Source organism: Bos indicus x Bos taurus, chromosome 15, assembly GCF_003369695.1.
Source record: "Bos indicus x Bos taurus breed Angus x Brahman F1 hybrid chromosome 15, Bos_hybrid_MaternalHap_v2.0, whole genome shotgun sequence".
Classification (NCBI taxonomy): domain Eukaryota; kingdom Metazoa; phylum Chordata; class Mammalia; order Artiodactyla; family Bovidae; genus Bos; species Bos indicus x Bos taurus.
Window position 1 is genome coordinate 36,883,845 of NC_040090.1, and position 21,610 is coordinate 36,905,454.

Genomic DNA, 21,610 nt, shown 5'->3' on the forward strand with positions numbered 1-21,610 from the left:
ACTGGAAAAACCATAGCTTTGAATAGATGGACCTTTGTCGGCAAAGTAATCTCTCTGCTTTTTAATATGCTGTCTAGGTTGGTCATAGCTTTTCTTCCAAAGAGCAAGCATCTTTTAATTTCATGGCTGCAATCACCATCTACAGTGATTTTGGAACCCAAAAAAATAAAGTCTCTCACTGTTTCCAATGTTTCCCCACTTATTTGCCATGAAGTGATGGGACCAGATGCCATGATCTTAGTTTTCTGAATGTTGAGTTTTAAGCCAGCTTTTTCACTCTCCTCTTTCACTTTCATCAAGAGGCTCTTTAGTTCTTCCTCACTTTCTGCCATAAGAGTGGTGTCATCTACATATATGAGGTTATTGATATTTCTCTTGGCAATCTTGATTCCAGCTTGTGCTTCATCCAGCCTGGCATTTTGCATGACGTACTCTGCATATAAGTTAAATAAGCCGGGTGACAATATACAGCCTTGATGTACACCTTTCCCGATTCAGAACCAGTTCATTTTTCCATTTTTGCTTATAACTGTTGCTTCCTGATCTGCATATGGATTTCCCAGGAGGTAAATAAGGTGGTCTGGAATTCTCTTCTCTTTAAGAATTTTCCGTAATTTGTTTTGATCCATACAGTCAATAGCTTTGGCATAGTCAATAAAGCAGAAGTAGATGTTTTTCTGGAATTCTCTTGCATTTTTGATGATCCAGCAGATGTTGGCAACTTGATCTCTGGTTCCTCTGTTTTTTCTAAAGCCAACTTGAACATCTGGAAGTTCACAGTTCACTTACTGTTGAAGCCTGGCTTGGAGAATTGAGATATTACTTTGCTAGCATGTGAGATGAGTGCAATTGTGCGATAGTTTGAACATTCTTTGAAATTTCCCTTCTTTGGGATTGGAATGAAAACTGACCTTTTCCAGTTCTGTGGCCACTGCTGAGTTTTCCATATTTGCTGCATATTGAGTGCAGCACTTTCACAGCATCATCTTATAGGATTTGAAATAGAGAAATTGGAATTCCATCACTTCCACTAGCTTTGTTCATAGTGATGCTTCCGAAGGTCCACTTGACTTCACATTCCCGGATGTCTGGCCCTCGGTGAGTGATCACACCATCATGGTTATCTGTGTTGTGAAGATCTTTTTTGTATAGTTTTTCTGTGTATTCTTGCCACCTCTTCTTAATATCTTCTGCTTCTGTTAGGTCCATACCAATTCTTGTCCTTTATTGTGCCCATCTTTGCATGAAATGTTCCCTTAGTATCTCTAATTTTCTTGAAGAGATCTCTAGTCTATTGTTTTCCAATTTCTTTGCACTGATCACTGCGGAAGGCTTTCTTTTCTCTCCTTGCTCTTCTTTGGAACTCTGCATTCACATGGGTGCATCTTTCCTTTTCTCCTTTGCCTTTCACTTCTCTTCTTTTCTCAGGTATTTGTGAGGTCTCCTCAGACAACCATTTTGCCTTTTTGCATTTCTTTTTCTTGGGGATGGTCTTGATCACTGACTCCTGTACAATGTCACAAACCTCCATCCATAGTTCAGGCACTCTGTCTATCAGATCTAATCCTTTGAATCTATTTGTCACTTCTACTGCATAATCATAAGGGATTTGATTTAGGTCACAGTTGAATGTTCTTTGTTTTTCCCTACTTTCTTCAATATAAGTCTGAATTTTTCAATAAGGAGTTCATGATCTGCACTACAGACAGCTCCCCATCTTGTTTTTGCTGACTGTATAGACAGAAGATATCTCCATCTTTGGCTGCAAAGAATATAATCAATCTGATTTGGGTATTGACCATCTGGTTATGTCCATGTGTGAGTCTTCTCTTGTATTGTTGGAATATACATTTCTGAAAAATAAAAAAGAAAAAGACTTTTTTGATAAAAATATATTTCTGATAAAAAAGATATTTTTATCAATACATTTCTGAAAAATCAGAACTTGATACTCATTGATATCAAAGCTATTTGCCTTGACCCTTTTAGCCCTAGAGTTTTGTGTTCTAAAATTAATCATGCTTTATTTCCTAAGTATCCCATTTTATCCATTTAACTGATCCAGGAAAATTAACTCTGAGACTCTTGCTATGCTTTGGGGGCATTATTGACTCTGCTTAGGGAAAACAGATCTTAAAGAACTGAGAGTAAATCTTTCTCCCAGTGGGATAAGAAGATGCTGGGCTCTTGATTCTCTGAAAGGCCAACAAGACAGTCTTTCCCTGGGGAAGTAGAAACTCAAGTATAAACTCTCCTTTCTGAAAGCCAGAGTGTAGAAGAGCCAGACAGAGACAGAACTCCCTGGCAGAGATCACTGTCTCCATCCAGAAAGTCTGCTCCAGCAGAAAATGAAGTCACCACTGTGATGGTGGACCCCTCGCTAAAGCAGGGACTGCACTGGTAATAAAACTGGGTTTGCAGTTGGAAGACCTGTAGGTTTTAGGAAAGGTGTTTGAGGACAGGACTTGAAGGGACACGAGAAAGAGAAGTGGCATGGAGCCAGATGAAGATGATGACGCCAAAGCTGAGCCCAGAGTCTGTGTGTGCTGGGGAGAGGTTTGGTCCTTGTGGGAGTTCATGGATTTGCACCAGAGTATCATGTTGGAGAGAGCTTGACAATCCTTGGTTGAACTCTTCTGAGAACATGAGGGAGAATGCAGATTTGAAAGGGGAAAAACATTTCCTATCACACTCCCTTAATTATCATTACTTAGGAATCTTCACTAGTTTGCCTTTTACTCCCTTTCTCATTTCATAAAACTACCTGATCCACTTTCTGTTCTCTCCTTTATTTCTCTGACTCCTTTCGTCTTCTTTCTTCGCTATCCAATCTATTTTGCTGTAATTTCAGAATTTTCTTTTTGCATCTTCTCTCTACCATCTATATTTTTGGGCACATATGCTTCTGTTCTCCCCCACTTCTTCTACTCTCTCTCTCTTCAATTCATTTGGACTAGAGTCACTTCAGCATGCACAGCTTTCTCCAGACCCACATAGATCCCCAGGGGAAGCAAGCTTAGAGTACCATTTCCACTCAATGCTCTTCTCACTCTCATCATTATGATTTATTACTCCTTATCCCTCTTTCTTGCTTTACTCACGTTCCTTTGAAAAAATGTGACAACAGACTCAATACTTTTTTAATATTAATGAAAATTCCTATATCTTCTATTTATTTTAATTTAGTACCCAAAAATAACTGATAAAAGTCTCTGCACAGGTGTGGCTCTGTAGACCAAGAACAATAATCTTACAGGACAAATCATTAAGAAGGTTTCCCTGGTGTAATGGCCTAAGAGATCACAGTTGCTGCTCCAAGGAACCCATCTACAGGCTTGTTGGAACAACAAAATGAGCAGTGAAGTCTATTAACCTATGCAGTGTAACCTAACAATTGGGGGAAAACAGGGATGAATGATATGAATACAGAGAGTTAAGGAGGAGAGGCATGAGGGCACAGTAGAGAAGAGATACTCTTCAAAATAGAGGCTAAGAAGCTTCGAGTTAATGTGCAACACGGAAGATGGACTTCTAGTTCTAGTGGTCTGACACTCATGGATTCTTCTGATTAAAATAGTCATACCCACCATTATGATCATCTTTTCATCTCTGGTGTTGGAAGTTAGACCATGTTATCTATGTGTCTACATTTAGTTATATCTTGATATATCTAGGTGTATTTTATTTTTTTTAATCCCATTTGATTTAGTGGACCTCTTGGTTCTGGTTATTGATATATTTCATCATTTCTGAAAGGCTCAAAGCTCTATCCCTTTCTTTTCTTCAATCTGGAACTTGGATTTTATTTGTTAGACCTTCTTACTCTATCCTCAATTCCTCTTACACTTTCTTCAGCATTTTTAAACCCATGGACTGTAGCCCACCAGGTTCCTCTGTCCATTGGATTTTCTAGGGAAGAATCCTGGAGTGGGTTGCCATTTCCTTCTTCAGGGGATCTTCCAGACCCAGGAATCGAACCTGGGTCTCCTGTATTGCAGGCAGATTCCTGCATTGCTGGCGGATCCTTTACTGACTGAGCTACAAGGGAAGCCCCATCTTTTAGTTCACTAATTATGTTTCAAATTGTGGCTTATATGCTATTAAGCTTATCTCTTAAATTTTTTAATTATTGTATTTTTATTTCTAGGAGGTATAACTGGTATTATTTTAAACATTATCTTTGCTTATATTTTCAAGTCTATCTCTCATTTCTTTTTTTAAAGAGCCATTGGAAAAAATGTTTCAATATTAATATCAAATAATGACTATCTCAAGATTTTGTAGGTTGAATTCTATGATCTATTGTTTTCTGGGGTTTTACTCCTAATCTTTTTTCTTTTCAATAATTTTTTTACTGCAAACAATTTCTTCAGAAGTCTATATTGAAATTCTTTGAGGCCTGAGATAAAAATTTGTTCCTCAAAAAGGATTTTGATTTGATCCTGTTGTTTTCTGATGCCACCGCCCATAACCCAGAATAACTTTAAATATCTTTTGAGCCAAAGAGCTGGTGTGAACTCAGGATGCAAAGTCACATAGGACCAGCTTGTACATCAAAATTTACGAGAAGATTTTTCCCAAGTAATGAGATTTGAAGTAGTTTATTTCCTTAGAAGTTCCCAGTGCAGATGTGGAATGGAGATGAAGGTGGGGACTTATTTCTAGTGCACAACACCATTCAGTAGTGCTGTAAAGTCCTACCATATAGAAGATCACATAATAAATAGATTCTCACCCTGCTTGAACCTGGATTTTATCTTCTGTCCCTGAGCTCTATTATGTAAGAAAGCTGGTGCTGATGTTCATGAAATGCCACCAGTGTCCTCAGGTTGAAAGCCAACATTGATGTTTCGTTTCAATGTCTGAATTTCACTTGGTCCTTAATCTGATAAATCTTTCTTTTCTGTCTGTTCAAGGATCCATTAAAGGCATTTAAATACACATACAAACACAAGTATTTATGGGTATAGGTATAAGTAAGAATATCGGTGTGGGTATGGATGATGGGTATTGATAGAGATTTGACTTAGACATAATATTAAAAATGTTTTTATTAATTTTCATCAGGGAGTTTCTCTATGTACCCAGTCTATCATACCTCTGCATACTCTCAATTTTTACTCCCTTAAAAACTTGATTGTGGATGCCATCTACACTTTAGAATGCATTTATACACAATTTAAACTTTAAACTATAATGTTTTCTCAGCCTTTGATTTTATCTGATACTTAACTAATTTCTGATCCATTAAACATCAACGGAGGAAACAGACTTGTGTGAGTGCCCTCCAACATTCACATAAGAGAAAATGGAAGATGATACATAGATGAAAGAACCATAGGAAACATTTATTTATATATTCAATGAAAATTTATTAGCCACTTCTGTGTGTCAAAAATGTTCTAGACACAAGGAATGGGAGTGAAAGAGGTGGCTTGTGTCTATATCTTCAAGGATCTTATAAGTTAAATCCACACTCGTGAGAGTCTGTGGTAGAATTAACACCTTCTCTCTTCTTCAGCTACCTAAAGACATCTTCCTCCCTGAAGTCACTGCCAATGCTGCCTTATAGCAACAGCTCCCTCTCTACTGAAGCCTCTGAGTTCCTCCTGAACTGTTTTGTCAGGTCCCCCAGCTGGCAGCACTGGCTGTCCCTGCCCCTTAGCCTCCTCTTCCTCCTGGCCATGGGGGCCAACACCACCCTCCTGATCACCATCCAGCTGGAGGCCTCTCTGCATGAGCCCATGTACTACCTGCTCAGCCTGCTCTCCCTGCTGGACATGGTGCTCTGCCTCACTGTCATCCCCAAGGTCCTGGCCATCTTCTGGTTTGATCTCAGGACCATCAGCTTTTCTGCCTGCTTCCTCCAAATGTTCATCATGAATAACTTCCTGTCCATGGAATCATGCACGTTCTTAGTCATGGCCTATGACCGCTATGTGGCCATCTGCAAGCCTCTGCACTACCCATCTATCATCACAAACCAATTTGTGTCAAGAGCTCTTGTCTTCATCTTGGCCCGAAACACATTTCTTACTGCACCTATTCCCATCCTCTCTGCACGGCTCCATTATTGTGGAAGAAATATAATTGAGAACTGTATCTGCGCCAACCTCTCCGTGTCCAAGCTCTCTTGTGGTAACATCACCCTTAACAAAATCTACCAATTATTTTTAGCCTGGACTCTGCTGGGCTCTGACCTCATCCTCATCTTCCTCTCCTATATCTTCATCCTCCGAGCTGTCCTTAGACTCAATACAAGAGAGACAGCTGCTAAAGCTCTGAGCACCTGTGGCTCTCACTTTATCCTTATCCTCTTCTTCAGCACCATCCTGCTGGTTTTTGTTTTTACCCATTTGGCCAAGAAAAAGGTTTCACCTGATATTCCTGTCTTACTTAATGTCCTCCACCATGTCATTCCTGCAGCTCTCAACCCCATTGTCTATGGTGTTCGAACTCAGGAAATTAAGCAGGGGATTTGGAAATTATTGAGGAAGGGTAGTGACAGCAGAAAGTAATTATATTCTTGCTGCTCTCCACGAAGAATACTCAAAATCACAATTGAAAAGCAAGGACTGAGATGTAGAAATAAAGTTCTAATCTTCTTCCTGTTCTTGCCTAGTGATATGAACTGTGCAGTTTCCTCTTACTCAGAGGCACATCCTAGTTCTTATCATTCCATGGTATCCTGGCAGAGACAAAGAATAAAGATGTATAATCTCTCATCATGCTAGCCAGACCTGGGGTCATGAATTTGACCCCTAATTTGACCTAATTGTCTGCTTCTAATTATCTCCCAAGTAGAACTAGTGGAGATGAAAAAAATCTATGCTCACTTAAAAATGTGTGGCTAAAGCAAAAAAGCTCTTAAAGACTGTGCTTTGACTTTGGAAGAGTAAATATAAGATTAAAAAGCAACTGCTTAAAAGTGTTTAAAATAGCTGTTACATTTTAACATTTTTCTTTAGGCATTCAAAAATATTTATAAAAGTTATTTTATATTCAACATAGTATTAGAAAATGGAAAACTAACTAAATAAATCTCGGCCTGTTGTTCAAAAGCACGTGACCTACTGAAAAAGACAAAAACATGTAAAATTAGTTGTACTGTAGTGTCACAAGAGTTTGATTTAAACACATGAATAAGGCACTTTGGTAGCCCAGAAGAGAGAGACATTTATTTCTCTAGGTGGAATTCATTTACCTCCCTGATGTCCTCTTTTAATCCACACCATCTAAATTGCCTCCCAGGCACTTTCTCAAAAACATAAACTACATCCTGCCTTTGGGACTTCTTACTTTTTGTTGCTCTGTCCACATAGGTCTTTCCCTTGAGTCCATTCAGTTTCCTTGACCATGATATTTAAAATAGTATCCACTAAGAAAAAAAAACAAACGTGCCAAGTCTGGTGTCATCTGATCCTTAATGTTTGTTCTTGATTCACCTTGTCACTCTGATATGGCCACAGTGGCTATTGTATTTTTTTTTTAACTTTACAATATTGTATTGGTTTTGCCATACATCAACATGAATCTGCCACGGGGGTACACGTGTTCCTCATCCTGAACCCCCCTCCCACCTCCCTCCCCATACCATCCCTCTGAGTCATCCCAGTGCACCAGCCCCAAGCTTCCTATATCATGCATCGAACCTGGACTGGCGATTTGTTTCATATATGATATTATACATGTTTCAATGTCATTCTCCCAAATCATCCCACCCTCTCCCTCTCCCACAGAGTCCAAAAAACAGTTTTATACATGTTTCTCTTTTGCTGTCTTGCATATAGAGTTATCGTTATCATCTTTCTAAATTCCATATATATACGTTAGTATACTGTATTGGTATTTTTCTTTCTGACTTACTTCACTCTGTATAATAGGCTTCAGTTTTATCCACCTCATTAGAACTGATTCACATGTATACCTGTGGTGGATTCATTTTTATATTTGGCAAAACTAATACAATTATGTAAAGTTTAAAAATAAAATAAAATTAAACAACAACAACAAAAAAAATAAAAGAAAAGAAAACGAGGTTAAATATATATATATATATATGTCAAGATGAAGAAACACTTATTTGGAAAGAAATAACATTAGTAAAAATGAGTTACTATAATCATGTGCTGGTTATATGTAAATTATAAATGGCGTCTGATTTCTTTTTTTAACCAAAGTTATTAAAATGTCCAAATCTGAAAAAAAAAAAAAGAACTGATTCAAATGTATTCTTTTTAATGGCTGAGTAATACTCCATTGTGTATATGTACCACAGCTTTCTTATCCATTCATCTGCTGATGGACATCTAGGTTGCTTCCATGTCTTGGCTATTATAAACAGTGCTGCGATGAACATTGGGGTACTCATGTCTCTCTCAGTTCTGGTTTCCTGGGTTTCTGGTATGCCCAGAAGTGGGATTGCTGTGTCATAAGGCAGTTCTATTTCCAGTTTTTTTAAGGAATCTCCACACTATTCTCCATAATGGCTGTACTAGTTTGCATTCCCACCAACAGTGTAAGAGGGTTCCCTTTTCTCCACACTCTCTCCAGCATTTATTGTTTGTAGACTTTTGGATCGCAGCCATTCTGACTGGCATGAAATGGTACCTCATTGTGGTTTTGATTTGTATTTCTCTGATAATGAATGACGTTGACCATCTTTTCATGTGTTTGTTAGCCATCTCTATGTCTTCTTTGGAGAAATGTCTGTTTAGTTCTTTGGCCCATGTTTTGATTGGGTCATTTATTTTTCTGGAATTGAGTTGAAAGAGTTGCTTGTATATTTTTGAGATAAGTCCTTTGTCAGTTGCTTCATTTGCTATTATTTTCTCCCATTCTGAAGGCTGCCTTTTCACCTTGCTTATAGTTTCCTTTGTTGTGCAGAAGCTTTTAAGTTTAATTAGGTCCCATTTGTTTATTTTTGCTTTTATTTCCAATATTCTGGGAGGTGGGTCATAGAGGATCCTGCTGTGATGTATGTCGGAGAGTGTTTTGCCTATGTTCTCCTCTAGGAGTTTTATAGTTTCTGGTCTTACATTGAGATCTTTAATCCATTTTGAGTTTATTTTTGTGTATGGTGTTAGAAAGTGGTCTAGTTTCATTCTTTTACAAGTGGTTGACCAGTTTTCCCAGCATCACTTGTTAAAGAGATTGTCTTTTCTCCATTGTATATTCTTGCCTCCTTTGTCAAAGATAAGGTGTCCATAGGTGCATGGATTTATCTCTGGGCTTTCTGTTTTGTTCCATTGATCTATATTTCTGTCTTTGTGCCAGTACCATACTGTCTTGATAACTGTGGCTTTGTAGGAAGTCAGGTTGATTCCTCCAGTTCCATTCTTCTTTCTCAAGATTGCTTTGGCTATTCAAGATTTTTTGTATTTCCATACAAATTGTGAAATTATTTGTTCTAGCTCTGTGAAGAATACCGTTGGTAGCTTGATAGGGATTGCATTGAATCTATAGATTGCTTTGGGTAGCATACTCATTTTCACTATATTGATTCTTCCGATACATGAACATGGTATATTTCTCCATCTATTAGTGTCCTCTTTGATTTCTTTCACCAGTGTTAATGTACTGGAGACTTTTGGAAGTTTTAAAATAAAGGCATACCAAAATGCCCCATTCGAATCAGTAGAAAAGCATCAGAAAAAACTAAATCAGGAGACATTTAGCAAAATAACTGATTTTCAAAAGTATCAAGATCATGAAAGATAAGGAAAGAGTGAAGAAGTTTTTATAGATGGAAGAGATAAAGCAGAAACAACAACTAAATGCAATGTGATACTGGAAATAAGATCCTGGAAAAGAAAAAGGACAGTGGGGAAACTATTGAAGTTAGAATAACATGTGGAGTTTAGTTAATAGTATTGTACTGGAGTGAATTTCTTGGTTTTAATAAGTGTACTACAGTTATATAAAACAGTATATTAGGGAAAATTGGATGAGGGGTAAAAGGGAACACTCATACTATTTCTGCAATTTTCTATAAGCCAAAAATTAGTTTAAATTAAAATATTAAAACAAAAAAAAATAAAATAGTATCCAACAATATTCCCCCCAAACACAAACAATTTTCTAATCCCTTGTCTGTTTAGCATTTATCACTAAACATTTATCACTATTCTGCATAGCATTTATCACTATCTAGTGACCACAAATTTTGCCAATTTATTTGTTTTTTAAGTCTACATTCACTAGTTTATTTCTTTAAAAAAGTTTATTTAATTAATCTCAAAAATATACAAGCAACTCCTGCAGCTCAATTCCAGAAAAACAAATGACCCACTCAAAAAATGGGCCAAAGAACTAAACAGACATTTCTCCAAAGAAGACATAGAGATGGCTAACAAACACATGAAAAGATGATCAACGTCACTCATTAGCAGAGAAATGCAAATCAAAACCACAATGAGGTGCCATTTCATGCCAGTCAGAATGGCTGTGATCCAAAAGTCTACAAGCAATAAATGCTGGAGAGGGTGTGGAGAAAAGGGAACCCTCTTACACGGTTGGTGGGAATGCAAACTAGTACAGCCACTATGGAGAACAGTGTGGAGATTCCTTAAAATACTGGAAATAGAACTGCCTTATGACACAGCCATCCCACTGCTGGGCATACACACCCAGGAAACCAGAATTGAAAGAGACACATGTACCTCAATGTTCATCGCAGCACTGTTTATAATAGCCAAGACATGGAAGCAACCTAGATGTCCATCAGCAGACGAATGGATAAGAAAGCTGTGGTACATATACACAATGGAATATTGCCCAGCCATTAAAAAGAATGCATTTGAATCAGACTGAAGCCCATTATACAGAGTGAAGTAAGTCAGAAAGAAAAATACCAATACAGTATACTAATGCATATATATGGAATTTAGAAAGATGGTAACAATAACCCTATATGCGAGACAACAAAAGAGACACAGATGGTATAGAACAGTCTTTTGGACTCTGGGGGAGAAGGCATGGGTGGGATGATTTGAGAAACTCGCATTGAAACATGTATATTATCATATGTGAAACAGACAGCCAGTCCAGGTTCAATGCATAAGACAAGGTGCTCAGGGCCAGTGCACTGGGATGAACCTGAGGGATGGGATGGGGAGGGAGGTGGCAAGAGGGTTCAGGATGGGGAACATATGTACACCCATGGCGGATTCATGTCAGTGTATGGAAAACCCACTACAATATTGTAAATTAATTAGCCTCCAATTAAAATAGATAAATTTTTTTAAAGTTTCTTTAGTCAGAAGAAAATGATGTCAAATGTAAACATGGATCTACACAAGTGAACAAAGAGCATCAAAATTTGTTACTACATGTGTAAATAGATTAGATTTTTTATTATATAAATGTATGTTTAAATAATTGTGATTTTAAACAAAAACAATAACAATAGAGTTTTGTAAAATATATACAAGTAATACTGCAAATAAGAAAGGGAGAAATGAAAGCATATTATTGTAAGGTTCTTCTGTTATATTCAAAATGATATACTATCACCTGAAGGCAGACTGCCATTAGTTAGAAATGGGTAGGATAATCTCTAAACTAACCTCCAAAATTAAATTGCTTTAACTCACTTGAACACAAAAAGGATAGAATAAACTTTTTTTGAATATTCAGTCGGGAAGAAGGAGCAGAGAACAAATTCAAAATGATAGATTTAAACCCAACCAAACAAAAAAGTCCAACCATAGCCGTAGTCACATTAATTATAAATAAGTAGACCAAACACCCAATTAAACTTCAGAGTTTATCAGATTGGGTTACAAAAAGGAAGACCCAATTAAATGCTGCTTACATGAAATACACTTCAAATGTAAACACAAGTTGGCTAAAAGTAAAGAAATGGAAATATATTCTATACCAACCCTAATGAAAATAAAAATTGAATGGTTATATTAATACCCAGAAAATATAGTTCCAAAGCCAAAAACAATAGAATACACATCATTTCAAGTGTACACTGAACATTTATAACAGTTAACCTTATTCTAGGCCATAAAATGACTCCCATATAGTTAAAATAATTCAGGCTGTACAAGGTGTGTTCTCTGATCACAATGAAATTAAGTTAATACCAATAACAAAGCAATATCTGAAAAAATAACAAAATGTATGAAAACTAAACAATACACTCTTAATTCATGAGAAGAAATCAAAGTGGGAAAAAAGAGATGATTTTTTTCTTTTTTTTTTTAATTTTATTTTATTTTTAAACATTACAGATTGTGTTAGTTTTGCCAAATATCAAAATGAATCCGCCACAGGTATACATGTGTTCCCCATCCTGAACCCTCCTCCCTCCTCCCTCCCCATACCATCCCTCTGGGTCGTCCCAGTGCACTAGCCCAAATGGAGTATTACTCAGACATTAAAAAGAATACATTTGAATCAGTTCTAATGAGGTGGATGAAACTGGAACCTATTATACAGAGTGAAGTAAGCCAGAAAGAAAAACACCGATACAGTATACTAACGCATATATATGGAATTTAGAAAGATGCTAACGATAACCCTGTGTACGAGACAGCAAAAGAGACACTGATGTATAGAACAGTCTTATGGACTCTGTTGCAGAGGTAGAGGGTGGGAAGATTTGGAGAATGGCATTGAAACATGTATAATATCATGTATGAAACGAGTTGCCAGTCCAGGTTCGATGCACGAAAAGAGATGATTTTTAACCAAAAAATTTAAAATACAACATATCAAAATCTTTGAAATGCCACTAAAGTCATACTTGGAGAGATATACATCATGCTATACATAGCACTAAATGTGTACTTTAGAAATACAAAGTTTCTAAATGTAAGACTGCATACCATAGAATTCCCAGGGGAAAACATAATCAGAACACTCTGACATACATCACAACAATAGTTTTTTGGATTGTCTCCTAAAGTAAAAGAAATAAAAGCAAAGATAAACAAATATGCTTTTGCACAGCAAAAGAAATCATCAATAAAATTAAACAACTCCCTGAATGGGAGAAAATATTTGAAATGATATGATAAAAAAGTAATTAATATCTAATATATATAAACAACTCATAAAACTCAACATCAAAAAAAAACCTGAATTTTAAAAATGGGCAGAAGAACTGAATAGACAATTTTCCAAAGAGGAAATGCAAATGGTCAACAAGAACATGAAAAGATGCTTCATACAGCTATCATAGGGGAAATGCAAATCATAAACCACAGTGATTAAATATCACTTCACACCTCCGAAAATGACTATCATCAAAAAGAACACAAATTACCAATGCTGGCAAAGATGTGGAGGAAAGGAATCTATGTACCCTGTTGGAGGGAATGTAAATGTGTGAAGTCACGGTGGAGAACGGTATGGAGGTGTCTGAAACACTAAAACAAACAGAACTACTGTGTGATCCAGCAATTCCACCCCCAGGTATATGTCTGAAAAAAAAAAAGGAAAACACTAATTCAAGAAGATACATGCACCCCAATGTTCACAGTAGCATTATTCACAATAGCTAAGATATGGAGGAGAAGGCAATGTCACCCCACTCCAGTACTCTTGCCTGGAAAATCCCATGGATGGAGGACCCTGGTAGGCTGCAGTCTGTGGGGTTGCTAAGAGTCAGACACGACTGAGAGATTTCACTTTAACTTTTCACTTTCGTGCATTGGAGAAGGAAATGGCAACCCACTCCAGTGTTCTTGCCTGGAGAATCCCAGGGACGGGGGAGGCTGGTGGGCTGCCGTCTCTGGGGTCGCACAGAGTCGGACACGACTGAAGCGACTTAGCAGTAGCAGCAAAATATGGAAGCAATCCAAGTGTCCATCAACAGAAAATGAATAAAGAAGATGATGGACACTCAAGTGTCCTTCAACAGATAAATGCATAAAGAAGATGTGTGTGTGTGTGTGTGTGTGTGCTGTGCTATGCTAAGTCATTTTAGTCATGTCCAACTTTTTGTGACCCCATTGACAGTAGCCCACAGGCTCCTGTGTCCATGGGATTCTCCAGGAAGAATACTGGAGTACACTGCCATGCGCTCCTCCAGGGTTCTTCCTGACCCAGGAATCAAGCCAAGGTCTTTTGCAGCTCCTGCGTTGCCAGCAGAATCTTTACTACTAGTGCAACCTGGAAAGATATACATGTGTGTGCGTGTGTGTGTGTGTATGTGTGTGTGATATACATACATATATATATATATATATATATATATATTGCTGTTGCCCAAAAATACTGGAGTGTCTGGAGTGGGTAGCCTATGCCTTCTCTTGGGGATCTTCCCAACCCAGGAATCAAACAGTGGTCTCCTGCATTGCAGATACTTTACCAGCTGAGCTACCAAGGAAGTCCTATATCTATCTATCTATCTATATACACACATATATATATGTAGTTGTTGTTCACTCACTAAATCATATCTGACTCCTTGCAACCCCATGGACTGCAGCACACCAGGCCTCCCTGTCCTTGACTATATCACTGTCTATATCTATATGTACCCTGGCATACTACTCAGCTATAAAAAAGAATGAAAATTTCCAATTTGAAGCAACATGAGTGCATTTGGAGGATATCATGTTTAGTGAGATAAGTTAGAGAAAGAAAAATGCTGTATGATATCACTTCTATATGGAATGTAAAAAGTATAGCAAACTATTGAATATCACAAAGAAACAGACTCACTGATATAGAGAACTAACTACTGGTTGCCAGTGGGGAGGATCAAGATAAGAGTAGGGGATTAAAAGGTACAATCTACTATATATAAAATAAATAAGCTACAAGGATGTATTGTACAACACATAAAATATAGTCGTTATTTTATAATAACTATATAATATAAAAATTAAAAATTCTGAGTCACTATATTGTACACCCATGGGAAATGCGCTGTACATCATTGATACCTTAATTAAATAAAGATATATATACAAATGTAATATTATTCACTATTAAAAAAGTATGAAATTTTATCATTTGCAACAACATGCATGGACTTAGAGGGTATTATGCTTGGTGAAATGAGTCAGAGAAAGAAGAAAAACACTGTATAATATCATTTATATATGAAAACTAAAAAATAAAAGGAACTGGTGATTATAACAAAAAGGAAACAGACCAACCAACATAGAGAACAAACTAGTGGTTACCAGTGAGGAGAGGGAAAGGAGGAGGGGAAATATGGAAGAGAATTAAGAGATACAAACTTCTATGTACAAAACAAATAAGCTACAAGGACATATTTTACAGCACAGTTAATATACCCAATATTTTATTATAACTATAAATGGACTATAACTTCTGAAATTTGTGAATCATTTACTGTATAACTGAAACTTACATAGAATTGTAAATCAACTATACTTGGAAAGAACAAAAATTTTAAAATAATATGTCTGTATGTCATAAATGAAAAAACATTCCTACCTACACATTCTTTCTAGATCCATAAAGAGAGGTGTACAGGATGTAGATAGTAGCAGGATATTTGGTAAGTTAATTGCTCATCATGTGAGTGTTGTTTATTTACATCAAAAAGGATAATGAGTACAATGGAAATTGAACCACAGTGAAAAATAATGAAGTCAACTCACACAGAGCAGCAGATGCTTTAAATTTTATATTGGAGCGTAGTTGATTGGCAATGTTCTGTTAGTTTCATGTGTACAGCAAAGTGATTCAGTTATCTGAATTCAGTTATCATATACATGTATCTATTCTTTTTCAAATTCCTTCCTATTTAGATTATTACAGAACTGAGAAGGAAATGTTACTGTCATATTAACCCTCTGAAAAACACAAGGTATTTTCTCAGTAATATGTTCTTCAAATTTGTCTTGCAATTTTATAAATAACATGATAAACATCATCATAAGGTAACATCTATCCATTTAGAAGCATAATTTTGGATGTCCTTATCTATTAAGCATGTGCAGGATTCCCATGAGAACTTCTGAGTGAGTTTATAGGGTCAATGGAATACATCAAATATGAATATGCAAATACATATAAACAGATAGGGATGTAGGTAAGACCTATATGCAGGAGACAGACTAACTGCCAACAGAGCACATGCCAATGTGGGGCTAGATTCCCAGAGGTCTTTTCTCCAACAGAGAAAGCAAATAATTTCTTCTACCATCTCCCGACTTTCCTGTCTCAGAATGACCTTAAGTCCCAAAGGGAGCAGCTATGGAGGAGTTCCCAGAGGGCAGAATCTCTGAGGGCCCAAGAGGTATACCTACCTCAGGTATTTGGGAACTATACAAGGCTCCGATATCAAATGGAGTCAGACCCCATGCTTACATCTTCAGTGAGTCTGCATGAAGAAAGATATACCAGCATTAACCAGAAGATAGGAAAGACCTATCTCTTCACTGGAGGTCTGTGCTCCTTTCCATTCCTGGGATGGTACTGCTGAAGTAATCTGAAAACAGGTAGTAGACACTGCTTCCTGTGTCAGGAGAGTAGGGGCAGGTGAAAGCTCTGCTCTGAGACCTTGTTCTCTCTTTTGCCCTTCTCTTCTTTGATTTTTTTTTTTTTTTTTTTTTTTGCTTGGTGATGATAGGGATGCAGAGGAGGTGAAGTTTGTCCATGGGACACTAACGGGTGGTAGGGAGCTTGAAAGTGCATCATCTGGACCACACTTATGAAAATTGGGAGTATGGACACTGGGCACAAAGTATTCATGCAAAAGTACTGGAATAATGGGATAGGAATTAAATTTATTCTGTATAACTTAAGATGGTGAAAACAGAAATCACAATTGAGAGTCAGGGGGGTATCAGAAAGTAGCTCCTCAGATGTCAGTTCAATCTAAATAATATCTAAAATTACAGCTGCCAAAACAAGAAAACAATGCCCAAAGATCTAAGAGGTATCTGCCGCTGGATATCGACAATAATGTCTGTAACTACATTTCAGAGACACATCTTACAGGTCTGTCTGAGTTCTGTGTAGTTACATGAATGTTAACAACCTTAACACTTCATCAAACAGGGCTCCAATAGTGTTATCTGTGGCCTCTCCTACAGCTTGGGGAAAAGTTTGGGTGGCTTCATATCCACTTTAGACTTGGACATTCTACTTTCCCTGCTTCTTTCTACCCCTGGCTGGAACCAGTAACCATTAGCTCCAGGTTCTCAGCTCTAGTGCTCTTATTGGTAAGTTCTAATGGCAAACTCTCAAAGAGAATAAGAGCAGAAATTAATGCTTCTTTATATTTAAGGCTGAGTGGGTTTTTCAATGTTTCTTGAATGACATATGCATTGAAGAACGCATAAGAACAAATACTCCAGAGAAAATAAAGGTCAGAGACTGGAAAAAAGAGACAAATTAATCTTACTTCTTTATTAGAAATTTTATCCTACTTCTAGAAATAATAATTCCAAATCTCTTGAGGAAAAAAAATAAATCATGCATCTTTCTTCAGGTTCCCCATGGACACTCATGTCTGAATCACCAGTTGTTGCAGTTAGCTGTACCCTCTTAAGGCTATTTCAACATTTTTTCTGCTTCCATGCATGGATTTCTTGATTCTTTAAGGGAGCACTTTGAAATCTCTACCTAAAAAAAAACTTCCTAAAGATAGTGAGATTTGGGGCTGTGACTTGTAAAACTTAAATGTAAAACTGTTTCAGAGGAAGAAAGGAGAAAGGATCAGTTAACAAAATCTGAAAGATGGAGGTGGTATTTAGAGGAGACATTTGGAACTGGGCAGCCTGGAGTTCTACATTGTGTTGTACAAGCAGAGTTAACAGGAGCTCAGTCATTGTGACAGTGGTATGCTTGTTAGATTTTTCTTTTTGCCTCAAACTTATAAGTGAATGAGTGTATTCTAAGAGAAAGAGGCAGAGAAAGGCAGAGTTGATTGAATGTAGCGCCCAGAACATGTAGAAGGTCCTTTGGTTACAACTCAACATGTACAGATATGATAGTTGGACCATAAAGAAGGCTGAGGGCCAAAGAATTGATGCTTTTGAACTGTGTTGCTGGAGAAGACTCTTGAGAGTCCCTTAGACAAGAAAGTGATCAGACCAGTCAATACTAAAGGAAATCAACTCTGAATATTCATTGAGAAAACTGATGCTGAAACTGAAGCTCCAATACTTTGGCCACCTGATGCAAAGAGCTAATTCATTGGAAACGACTCTGATCCTGGGAAGGATTGAGAGCAGGAGGAGGAGGGGGCAACAGAGGATGAGATGGTTTGATGGCATCATTGACTCAATGAACATGAGTTTGAGCAAATTCTGAGAGATAGTGAAGGACAGGAAAGCCTAGCATGTAACAGTCCATGGTGTCACAAAGAGTTGGACACGACTGAGCTATTAAACAACAACAACACTGGAAGTTATGTTTATAAGGACGTTCCTCTTAAGGACATCCTATACTTCCAGTATCTCTCTTTCCCTGTGGGCAACTCCATCAGGCAAAGCCTTGAACTGCCAGACAAGATGAACTAAGTAGAAGTGAAGAGAGTGTAGTTATGAAATTTTTTTCAAAAAAGAGAATATGGCTATGGAAATTGTTTTAGAATCTTTATTGAATCCTTAGGCATTTTCCACTTAGAGGACAAACTCAGGAAACCAATAACAAGAGTCACAGTATGATACTAATTAAGAACGAAATGGGACTCCATGAGCAGTGGGAAGCAGGAGTCAGAGTTGCAACTGAAAGGAAAAAGAAGATGCCAGACAGCTGGGAAAGTGCCCTTAAGATTAGGGAGAGAGACTGAAAATATGAAAATAATATAGCCAATAAGATATGCATTTCTACCTCACTGTAGTGACACAGGACACAGCTGTATGCATATATTCGACAGCTTTGGATCTAACTTTTGTTTCATCTATATCTAAACCCTAGCAGTTAAGCTGCAGAAAAGACACCTAATACTGCTGAAAACTTTGTCCTTTGAAAAGGTAAATTACTAAGATAGTCAACTTGACACACTTACTTCAGAGTATGGCTACTATTATATGACATATGTGTACACTTCATCCCCAAATTGTTAACATCACTCCTAATGTATTCTGTTAATAGCAAGAGAAAAAAAATTGGAAGATCATTTAATTTCTTCTATGTATCAGGGGGGAAGGCCATGCCTGGCAAACTCCGAGTGGACAGGACCATTTTTAAGGGGAAGCAGAGGACCAGGAAGAGCGAAGAGAGGAGTCCTGGGAAGGGACACCCCTCCGCCCTCCTCTGGAAACCAGCCCTGGTCACTAACAGGGACTCTGGGAGGAGCCAGCTTAGTAGGATTGGAATTGCATTTGGAGACTAGAATTCATAACTGGAAACAAAAACACTATCTGAACCACTACAGAAGCAAAGGTAGGTTTCTAATAGTATGAAAGTACTTTTCATTTCTGGCTTCACAGTGTGATTAAAATGCCCTTTCCCTTGCCACCCTGCCCCCACTCCAAATGTCCTTCCCCTGTATCGCTTCTGTTTTCAGAACTATTAATTGTATCATGAGTGAAGTTTGCTTATATTTCCATAACGTTGATAAGGCCTGTACATTATCATAGAATCCCTTATTAGGGCCAGAGGGAATCTAGAAAGTATTTGAATCTAAAGCATTAGATTAGGATTAGACAGGAATAGGACTAGCCTAATACTGTGAAGATGGTTATGATTTTGAGAATCAGTCCCCTCCTTTGTAATGTGGTGATAATAAAACATATCTACAGGAGGGTAAAGAATTAAATGAGATGAATTCCTAAATATTTGAGCACAGTTCCCAGCAAGTGGTAAGAGTTCAACAGCTAAACAATATGTACTATTATATTATGTTAGTGAACCAACCTAGTGAGAAAAAAGAGGGAATTTCATAAACTTCTGATAAAAACTTTCTAAACCCACATGATAACACTATATGAGACTGTGCAAACAGATTTAAATGCAATGCTCTGAAGGTCTCCAGAAAGTCCTGACTTGCACATTGTTCCAAGTTACAGACTTCTTTTGACTCTCTGGTTCGATTCCTGGGTCAGGAAGATCTGCTGGAGAAGGGATGGGCTATCCACTTCAGTATTCTTGGGCTTCCCTTGTGGCTCAGCTGGTAAAGAATCTGCCTGCAATGTGGGAGACCTGGGTTCAATCCCTGGGCTGGGAAGATATCCTGAAGAAGGGAAAGGCTACGCACTCCAATATCCTGGCCTGGAGAATACCATGGACTATACAGTCCATGGGCTCACAAAGAGTTGGACATGACAGAGCGACTTTCACTTTCACAATTCAAGGAGAGGAGAAGCTTAAAATCATTTATCTGTAATGTAAATGAAGGTACACATCACTTTACTCAATTCTTTCTCCAACCTAGTCCCCATGCCCATTAGTCTGCCCTTTCCTACTCTCTCCTGATAGTTTGCACAAGACCCTGTCTTTGCTTATAGCACTTATTATCTGTTGTCCCCAGAATGGCTTTAGTTTTCCCTGCTTCAGAGTAGGGATGGTTTCTAATTCAATTCTGTGACCTTAGTATCACACTAGTTACCCTAGTATTTCCATGCCAAGGAGAAACTAAATGATGAGACAACAATGGCAACTTTGAACTAGCCTGGAGGGAAGAGGGAATGTATATCTGGATTATTGTATCAAAAAAAGGGAAATCAGAGATGGAAAGAATCTAAAGGTGAATCTCGCCATCCTCACACTAATGCAATCAGAAGAATCAAGTTTCATCCTGTTTACTATTAAGTATCAGTCCAGCAGAACTGGGTGGAATTGCTCATTCTCCCTTTAACGTTGTTTCTTCCAGGAGTTAGGAATCCACCTAATATGAAGACCTAAGAAATAGAGTGAACAAAAGGCAATTTTAGGAACAATCCATAGGTACCAAATTAAAATGACTTTTTACAAAAATGTAAATTCACTAACGTTATTTTCAGTGTATAATTTTTTTTTAATAAATACATCTGAAAGTTCAGATTACGGTGGCTGGAGGTCTACAGTCATTTATCTGAGTCCCTAGTTTGTCCCCTGCTACTTATTTGAATGTGTTGTTCCAGTTAAATTGTAGATATTATAGTCTATGTGAAAAGCAAAAAAGGGAATGTTAGTTTCTCAGTCATGTCTGAATCTTTGAGATCCCTGGACTGTAGCCCAGGAGCCCAAGGCTCCTTTTCCATGGAATTCTCCAGGCAAGAATACTGGAATGGGTAGACAGTCCCTTCACCAGAGGACCTTCCGGACCCAGGAATCAAACCTGGGTCTCCCTTATTGCAGCAGATTCTTTATTTTTTGAGCTACCTGGGAAACCCATAGTATATGTAATCATTTTAAAGTAATGAAGAAGAAATATGAATGCAAATTTAAATACTTGTTATAAAGTAGCTTTCTAAGTAATTTTCCCCTTCTCTTTAGTTTCTGTAAAAATTTAGCAATTCTATTAAAAATAGAGAGCAAAGGGGTTTCCCTGGTAGCTTAGTGGTAAAGAATCTGCCTGCCAATGCAGGAGACGTGGGCTTGATCCTGATTCAGGAAGATCCTACATGCCATGGAACAACTGAGCCTGTGTGCCACAACTACTCAGTTTGTGCTCTAGAGCTCAGGAACCACAACTACTGAGACCACATGCCACTACTACTGAAGCTGACGTTCCCTAGAG

The 21,610-nt window shown here is 37.6% G+C and overlaps 1 protein-coding gene across 1 annotated transcript; it reads left to right on the forward strand.

The window, feature by feature from the left end:
* The first annotated feature begins 5,558 nt into the window (after positions 1–5,558).
* LOC113905008 (olfactory receptor 56A3-like) lies at positions 5,559–6,518 on the forward strand. The gene has a single exon (XM_027562051.1). It carries the CDS (start codon positions 5,559–5,561, stop codon positions 6,516–6,518), a length of 960 nt encoding a protein of 319 aa, XP_027417852.1.
* The last annotated feature ends 15,092 nt before the right edge of the window (positions 6,519–21,610 follow it).

Bases quoted from the DNA above. Each gene is read 5' to 3' on its own strand.
- LOC113905008 (XM_027562051.1), top strand. From the start codon at position 5,559: ATGCTGCCTTATAGCAACAGCTCCCTCTCTACTGAAGCCTCTGAGTTC.